This window comes from Bactrocera latifrons, unplaced genomic scaffold, assembly GCF_001853355.1.
Source record: "Bactrocera latifrons isolate USDA-ARS-PBARC rearing strain unplaced genomic scaffold, ASM185335v1 scaffold_4, whole genome shotgun sequence".
Lineage (NCBI taxonomy): Eukaryota > Metazoa > Arthropoda > Insecta > Diptera > Tephritidae > Bactrocera > Bactrocera latifrons.
In genome coordinates, this window is record NW_017537045.1 from 76,514 (window position 1) to 86,219 (window position 9,706).

Sequence of the window (9,706 nt, forward strand, 5' to 3'; positions counted from 1 at the left end):
TTTTGCGCTTACAGCACCACTTCACAATACACAATACACAATTTCAAAATAACATTTCTTCATACAAAATGTATGGGATACATACAGAAAAGACTTACCAAACAAATATAAAAATATTTCCACAACCAACAGAATGCTCAACTCCAGCGTTGTAAAAGATAAAGAATTAAAGTCGAAAAATAAAATAAAACTCATGTAATATTGTATAAGAAAAATGCATAACAGTGAACAAGAATAAATTAGAGACCATAACAAAACCATGGAAACAAGAAAAAATATTCGAAATGCAGGCATACAAAACTACACAGCTATAAACATAACCAATAGCCAATATCTACTCATTAATAAGGCAACAACTCAAAAGTGCCGTTCTCGTAGTGAAGAGCGCAGCGAGTGATATTGAGCGCGACTTTTGTGACTCGGAAAACTAATAACAAAGCCACTGGAAGTTGTGCTGTGTTGCTGCGGTTTACACGTATTTATGTACCTTTTGCTGTGTGTTTATGCCGCAAAACCGGATTTTTCGAAATACAAACGTAGTAATTTGTTTTTTATAGTTGTTTTGTAAGAAATTTTTCATTTCTTCAAAATGAGCGCTGCTATGCTTGCAGTAGAACGATGAATTTTTAGCTAATAGCTGTAAATCTCTATTTTGCTAAGATGTTGCCACTTATTACAAAAAATAAATACAGTGAAATTCATCATAGCTGGACCGGAGTAGTGTTTTTGTCCAGCTGCGGGAGTTGTTCACTTATGCGAATGTGACAAAAACGTGTACTTCAATTATATTCTTGGAGTCAGAAGAGTTAGAGCCCATTAAATTCTATTGAACTACCACGAACAAGACAATGCCAGAGCAAGACAATTCGTTTTTTATAGGAAAAATACATATATAATTATTTATAAAAACTACCTACTTCATATTTAGGCAAATGTTCACCTCTGAGCCAATCATCTAACCATCCCAAGTGTCATATCGTGTTTTGTGGTTCGTACTTAAACCTTTTACAAATCGCAGAAACGCCATTTAAACTTTATTGTCGTAAAAAACCTTTTTTAAACAATTATTTAAAACCTTCCCGAATAGTGCTCATCTGAAGCTGACTTGTTTCAACAATTTGAAGACTATTCTCTAAGAATGTGCTCACCGAAAATGCTTGTACCGATTCCATAATATTTTTGTCGATATTTTTGCAAGAGAAATAATGTGGGCTTATCTAAAAATTCTTATAATTATGGCTGAAGATTGCTTTATCTCAGAGTTTTTACTTATATTCCGAGTTACAGTTCCGCCGCTAAATAAAGCTCTGCTCATAAAAGTAATATTTTCCACTTTATAGTTAAATTAGCAGCAAAATGAAAAATCTCTTTGAACTTAAAATAAGTTGACTTTCTTAGCTGAACTGTGCTTTCTATTACCGTTATTATTTATATGAATCACTGTACATTTATTTTCTATTGCAGATTTTTACTCCTATTTACAATCTATATTTTTAAAACATTTATTTCATAATAAAAATTAGAGTTAAGTTTATTGAAACCTTAAAATATCTCGTCAATATAACATTATGACTCCAACCAATTGGGCAACACAGATTGGAAGCGCTATTGGAAACAAATTCACTCAAAAGAGTTAGTGCCAACGATCGAGCTAATGAGTGACACACTCTCCCAGTGCAGTCAACTCAAAGACTGCACAACTTCCGACTACTTCACTATTTTCTCGACTGCTCAGTTCGCAGCTCGCGCACTCACTACATGGAATTCTGTGTATTGAATTGTCAGTTGAGTGTGAGACGGTGTTAAGATCGAATGTGAGTGTAACAGGAGACGGTTCAAATACAAAGAAAATATAAACGCGCATAATTCTTTGCATATAAAATTGTGGAATAATCTTTTAATTTACGATAATTATAAAACAGTTAATTTAATATATTGTTATAACTATTTAAATAACAGAATTATCAATCAGAAGAATAGCGTTTACCGCTTTAAAGTGAAGTTTAGAGCGCACGAAAGCCAAGCAAAGCTAGCTGTATACTCTGTTTTCTGCTTTATGCCCTTTTCAATCCATTCGCTTGCTGTGTGCAGCTTATGAAAATGTGATAAGAAAAAAGAAATAAAATTCAAAAAAATACAAGTGTGGAGTAAACGCAAAACGTGTTTTGAATTTCTTGTTAACAACAAAAACAAAAGCGTATAAAGTGTATAGTGGAAAACCAAAGATAAAATATCAAGAATAAAATATTGAAATTGATGTGCGATAAATTAGCCAAAGCGAAAATAAGCACATGCTTGTAAACTACCAGGAAGTGCTATAAAATGTAAGTTTAGATTGCAAAAGTGCAACGAAGAAGTGTTTAAAAACAGCAAAAATAGTATAAGTACAAACAAAGAGGGCGCTCTGGAAACCAGTTGCAGGCGTAAGAACAAATTTAAAGCCAATTGCAGAGAATTTCTGTGGAAACTAAGGAATTTGAAAATACTGTGGTGTTGTGATGTGTGTGTAAAAATAAAGAATTTCGCGACTGTTTGATAATTTAGGCAACTGTGTTATAAAAATCTAAAAATTATAAAAAAAAAAAAATTGGTTTTTTAAGAGGTTGGTAAGAGTAAGCAAAAAAAAAAAAAACAAAAAAAATTGTGTTCCAAAGAAATATCTAAATTTTTAGAATTTGAAATTTTTAGAAATTTAAAAACACCTTTTTTGTGCTTGAGATCCAAAAAGTTTAAGTGTTTTTAATATATTTTTGAAAATAAAACATTTTTTAAACAGAAATAAATTATTATTAAGTAAAGACCAACAGAGTGTAATTTATATCTAATTGGAAAAAATTGAAACCAAAAACAACCATCTTTGTCATCATTTGCCATTTGTATTGTTGATATAATTATTTAAAAAATAGTGTAATTAATTGAAGTCGCTAAATCAGCTGCCACTCAACAGCCTTTTACCCCATAAACGCACTTTTTCCGACGCCAAAGCGCATATTTACGCACATAATCAAGCATGACTGCGCTCTGTCATAGCCATAAACGCACTTAACCCACAACACTGCACACAAACAATAAACACAAAGTGCCACAAAAATGTTGCAAGCCATTGAAACAACACCACAAAAATTCAACAACAACAATAACAATACAGATACATTGCAGAGTACGCCAGCGAGCGCCAGCAAGGCGCACGCCACACCCCCAACTGCCACAGCAGTAACAACAAATAACCAAAGTCAAAGCGCAAACGCTGAGGAGAAGCAACAACGGCGCCGTTCGACATTCTACGTACCGCTTGTCATTGAGGACGACGACGATCACAACGAGCCGACCTCCAGGCAGTCAAACGACTTGCCGGCGAGCAGCAATAGTTTAGTGCACGCAGATACCAGCAGTCTAGGCGGACAGTCGAGCGCCTCCAATACAAGCACGAGCACAGCGCCGGAACGTAAGAGCGTTTCGAGTTGTAGCGGTAGCGCTAGCGCTAGCGGAAGTGGCAGCAGAAGCAAAGCTGAAAAGAATAGCAATAACAATAATTTGAAGAAGTCGACCTCGTTGAAGAACGCAAGCGAATCGAAGGTGGCGGCACTGCTTTTCGAACGCACGAACAGTACTTTGGGTTTCGGTGCCAGTGGTAGCAACAGCAGTAGCGCCGGTAGTGGTGTAGTGAAGCGCAATAGTGCGAAGAAAATGTCACCACCCTGTGGCTTCAATTGGACAATCAGCGGTACCACCGTCGATACAGATTTGGAAGAGGACAGTGATGTGCCGGAATCGATAACCGCGTCTGAGGTCACCAAAAACGCCGGCAAAGAGAAATTAAAGCTAAGTCGTTTAACGCAAAAGTCCGAAAAACGACACAGCACAAGCAGTAAAAGCTCTCTAAATAGCAATGCTACAACCGCATCGTTGCCGAGCAGCAAGGCAATGCAAAAAGCAAGCGTGAATGCCAAGACCAAACGTTATGGTATCGTGCTAAATGGCATAAGTTTGGACGACGAGCAATTACAAATCGCACAGCCGACGCACGCAAGCAACAAGTCGACGCCAACGAAAACACAAAGCAATTTGGTCGAGTTCAATGAGGACGATATCGTGCTGGCGACCCCCAACAAACAGGCGCGCAGTTCGAGAACACAGCCAACGCCCGGCAAACCGGCGACGAGCAGCGTTAATAAAAATATTAATAATAACAGTAATAGTGCGCGTACAACAAAACTTGGCAGGCGTGCGGACAACTGGCGTAACATAGATGCGCACGATTCTGATATTGATGTTGTTGACGACGAATCGTTACCGCATTCGGATATGGATACCGATGACAATCGTAACGATGGTGACAACGACGACGACGACGACGATGATTCAGAGATAAGTCGCATACAAACGAACACATCGACGCCGATCAAAATGATGAAATCACGTTCGCGAACGAATATCTTATCGGTACCGAGTGTGGAACAGCACAACCTATTGAGCGTAGCCGCAGCTGCTGTCAAACCCAATGCAAACGCCACACCGCTGTTATTGCGCGCCAAGTCCAAAACGCTCCCACAAAATTTATCCCCTTCAGTTGTACTACAACAGTCGGAGACATTGTTTGACGAGTGCAGTACGAGTGGTACGTGTCAAACGAAAACTACAAAAACGACGGGTGGTGGCGCGGTCGGTACGAACACCTCGCGTACAGCACGCCTAATCGGTCCCTTAACTAAGGTACATCATAATTTATTTGGTGGTAGTGTTGCCAGTCATATAGGCGCTAGTGCTACAACAAACAACAACGTTAGCGGCGCTGTTAAGAGTAAAGATGCCAACAAGCTCGCGCACAGTGCGTCTACATCGTTGATTACACAAACTTTTCCACCCAAACATTTATTCCTACTCAAGTCCACATCAAAGTTACCCACTAGCAATACGAGCTCGGCATCAACGAGCCTGGAACAAAGCAAATCGAAGGCAACGAAAAGTTTCAGTTCGGATACATCGATTACCTCACCACCAAACGCGACTGTTATACAAACGCAAACGGTGACGTCACCGCCAAAGAAATCGTTGAGTTTTATACGTCGCGCTCATTCAACGAAATTGTCGCGTAATAATTCGCTACTCAAATCGATCGCCAGTCAACATCAACAGAATATACAACAGTCGTCGTCAGCTAATATGACCGGTAATTGGATAGTGGACTGTTCGGGTAGTTGGGGTAAGGACTTCTATTTGAATTATGATGTGTGTCCGTTAGCGCTGGACGAGCTCGAATCGTATTTTCGTTCGGAACGTTGTACAACCTTAATACGCGAACGGTTTAAAATATTGGATATACCATTGAACTGCTCGGCAGCGGATGAATCGCATCATCAGCAACAACAGGATAGCTCGTTGCGTCAGCTCGACACTAGCTGTAGTAGTCAGCAGCTCCTGAGAGTGGCCGGCACAACGGACGACGATGATGCAGGACATCATTCGGGTGAGTTTAAGTGAAAGAAGTAGAAAGTAGTGAAGTAATTGCACTTTTTTGATCATGAAAAGAAGAGTACCGAAACTCTCCAGTAAAGTTAAGAGCTCTTGAGATATTACCGTTAATGTGTAAATCTCCCGGCTCGGCTTTAAGCGTTCACTCAGCGGGTAATCTAACACATATTTATATACTGTGGGCGCTCTTAATGTCATTCATACTTTAGCTGAGCTATTCCTGAGCCCTTAGTCTACCTACAAAGGCTTTTTTTTTAACTGCCAACGCCTTCTCAAAAATAGTTATCGAGGTTTAGGTTAGGCTCTTGCAATTGTATTTACTCTTCGTGCCCCAAACTAGCTTTCGAAAACTGTGCGGAATTTCAGGTAACCTTAATAGAGACCCAACATACATATATGAAATTCTGAAAAATTTGTGGTAAATGTGGTGATCTTCAGCAAGGAAGCCTTTCCACTCTCGGAAATCTCAACATGTCTTGCAGGTTCAGAGATATATTTATATATCATTCGTTGTGAGGTTTCGAATTTTTTTTCTTGTGTTAGTTTGTTTTCAAGGTAACACTTACAAGCCCAAAACAGTTATCTATCAACTTATAAACGCTTATCAAGCGACGCCCTAAATAGTACTACAACAAATCATATAAACACCCAAAAAGTACCCGCCGATAGACGAAACAACAACACGAACAGCTGTATTGATAGAAATATGAAAGATAAAGGCCTAAAACCAAGCCAATAAAGAACAGAAAAAAGCAAAAATAAGTAGAAATATTAAACGAAATGACAAACGCGACGCCAATGCAACCGTAGCCGTCATGTACTTTTGTAACAGGCACTGTCGGCTCGTTAGGAGCCACCGCACATGTGCGCTTATCTATGTTACGGCGGATGGTTTGACAGTGACACAAAAACAATAAAATGATTGATTAGCCAAAACAAATTAGACGTAATTACGCAGCGTAAGGCGCAACGTAAGCGCCGATGAGCATAAATTTGATAACGGACAAAGCTAGAGTTTTGTTTCATGAACACGTTTACTGCCTTCTGTTTGGGAATGAGAATTTTTTTATAGGTGATATATGTAGGTATAAGATCGGGTGAAATTTGGGAAAAAATTTATAATATATAAATAAACAATCCAAAAAATCGCCGCCACTGAAAAAATCGGCGCAGCTGAAAAAATATTCTGCAATTTTTACGTCTGTAATGCCTTTTTGCTATATCGATAACAATGCTTTCTTATGTTTACTTTTCAATGATAAGATAAGTTGTTGTTTCTGCGTCTTTTATTTAGCATTTATTTTCCTGCGTAATATTCGTAATCTAAATGCGAAAATGTGCCGATAAACTTGAGTGGTTTTTAAGCTTTCACACTTTTCAATTTCTTTAGGGAATGTAATGACGAAGAATTTGAGATAGTCTTTTTTGTTTATTACAACTTCAAAATGTAAAAAATGCTTACTAACCTCAAAAAGTTAAATCTCAAACTATATAATAATCCATAAGGTCCCGAAATGAAAATTTATCAGATTTAGCTAGGAAGCTTTCAAGTATTTTGTGTTTTTTACCATTTCTAACCTCAAATTTAACTGTTCCGTAAAATATAAAATTTTATAATAGATCTCAAATTCAAATAGTTCCTTCTGTTAAAGTTTAAAGCAGTTGCTACACCATTTTCTATGAGTTTCTTATGTAGAACTATACATAATTATGTGATATTTTTGTTTGAAAATCATTTCTAACCTCAAATTTGACAGTCCCGAAATGCAAGAATGGAACTTATGCCATGTTCAGACCGACACTTAATCACACGATTTCGGCTGTTGAGTGGTTGATCGCACTAATCCTATAAATTTATCAAGATTTCGCCATACAAAATGACAGTTCAAAATCATTTCATCGAAATGATTTGAAACACAAACGAAAAAAATGCATCCATTGTTTCTATTATATGGAAAATATTAAAAAAATGACAGCTTTTATCTCAGAATACTATATGACAATCTTTTCTTTTATTCTAGAATGACAATAACAGCTGTTTTTTGATCTTTCTAACGGCAGTGAGAACACTGTTGGGTTATGAAATGCTTAACTGTAATCTAATCTTTTAAATTTTCGGTCTGAACATGGTGTTAAATTCAAAAAAATTCTGCTATTACATTTTAAGTCAGTTGCAACAATAAATTTTCAGTGTTAATATGAAGTAAACAATTTTCTAACCTAAAGGCTCTCAAACCCGAAATAAAAAGAAGTCTTTCAGTTCCGAAAAAAAGATTCTCATACCAAAATTTTTTACAGACAAATTGAGCTACAACTTTACGCATATCAATATTTTCTAAACTCGAAACCACTGGTCCCGAACATAAACCACCAATCCCGAAATCACAAAAGCCTTAAAAATTTATTTTTTGACAAACACTTTTTAATTTTTCTGATTCATTATTCCAACAAACCTCGGATATATCAGGGTCGCATTTTGCCATTCATATCTTTTGTATTGCCACACTTCCGTGAATTTGCTCAACTCTTTCACTTAATTAACCATAACTATATAGTTATATTATATTATATATGTTATTGTTGTTGCGTATGTATGTCAGGAAAATAATGATAAATGCAGTGTCATAATTCGATTACCTCACATGGCTATTGCCACCTGCGCCGCTTTATATGTATGGTTTATTTCGATTACGAAAATCTTAACTCAAATTGAAAGAATAGTTTTGTTTAACTTTTAAGCCGCTTTTCGCTTGCACCTATGCAGACAGCTTTTAGTTGCTCTTATTTTTTTAAATTACCTTTCAATGGTGCTGCCTTTCAACTTTGGAAAAGGAGTTAAAATAACAATAATAGAATATAACGAAATCCAATTAAGTTCACGTCATTGTCGTAGGCAGCCCTCAAATTGACTGTCCGATGTGTATGAAAGGTTTAATAATGGGGATTGTTGTTGAAAAAAAAAAAAAATTATGAAAAATTTGTATTAGCGAATGTTATTTTCAACATATTTCGCACTTTTTTTTTATAACTTAGTTTGAAACTTCGGGATTGACAAATACATTTTTCGGGATCCCGAAAATTATTCAGATGCAATGAACAATTGGTTGTATTTATACAAAATATTTGTCGAAAAATAACAAATGCAGTTTCGGGATCCCGAAAGTTAGTAAATTCGGGATTTCTTACATTTAAAACATTATAATTCTTTATAATAAAACTATTTGCTAACTTTCTTTTACGTGCATTATAAAACAGACTTTGCTGCTGTAATATTAGAACGCAATTAATAATAATTATTATTTTTTTATAAGTATTTTTGTTTTTTTGTAAAAAGAAGTTATACGTTGCAAAGGTATTACATCCGAGAACCAAGCAAAAATCTACGAATGTATTACTAATTAGGAACTTCTAATAAATTGCATTATTATAGTCACGTAATAATATGTGAAAATTGTAGAATAATAAGTAATTGTATTTGGAACGGTAATTGTACTTGGAACGGGTTGCGGCAATGAAATGTGCATTCAATTTTTTTTTATAGATTATTATATTGTTGTATTTGTTATCAATAAAAATATTCGTAGTGCCTGTAGGTGCTTCCTTAATATTTCTCTATATTATTGTGCAGATTCAATGCAAGAATTTCACCGGTACTAATTAAAAAAAAATTAAATAGTAAAATGCATTAATATTGCATATTTTAATTTATTTACTTACTTCTTCCGCATTCTTACACTTTCCGTAAATATTTCTTTTATAACCAAAAACCAAAAAAAAAGAAAACTTGTAAATAATCAGAGAACATCACACTGCAAACACATTATAATGATTCATCAAACAACTCGTTTGCTAACACTAACGGTGATTAACAGGAGACTGTCAAAAGTATGCACATAGTATACAAATACATACATGTATGTATGTACTTGCAAATAACTGTGTGAATGAAAACAAAACATGTCTGACCAGATACAATCTAAAAAGTATAAAAATATTTGCTTAGGAAACGTGTGTGATGTTAAAACCTGTTTGCAACAATAACAATGCTAAATTTGCTTCTTTAATGTGTGCTTAGGTAATAACTAAACAAAAGACCACATGCTTAGAGGCTTTGATGAAAGCGTAATATTGATTAAAAATTATAGAATATAGTAAAAATAAAAACGTTAAAAAATATTGAACAATAATTAAAAAAACAAAATATTAAAGAATAAATAAATAAGTAAAAATAAAT

The 9,706-nt window shown here is 35.6% G+C and overlaps 1 protein-coding gene across 2 annotated transcripts in view; it reads left to right on the forward strand.

Annotated features, from left to right (window-relative positions):
• The first annotated feature begins 1,797 nt into the window (after window positions 1–1,797).
• LOC108972460 (probable Ras GTPase-activating protein) overlaps window positions 1,798–9,706 on the forward strand; it is a 73,537-nt gene continuing 65,628 nt past the window's right edge. The window contains exons 1-2 of one of the 2 annotated variants that reach the window (XM_018939055.1): window positions 1,798–2,324; window positions 2,907–5,467. In XM_018939055.1, coding sequence (XP_018794600.1) covers window positions 3,091–5,467 — 2,377 coding nt within the window. In that variant the 5' untranslated portion in view covers window positions 1,798–2,324; window positions 2,907–3,090. Of the gene's footprint in view, window positions 2,325–2,776; window positions 5,468–9,706 lie in introns of those variants that run through there. The other variant, XM_018939056.1, reaches the window with a different exon arrangement.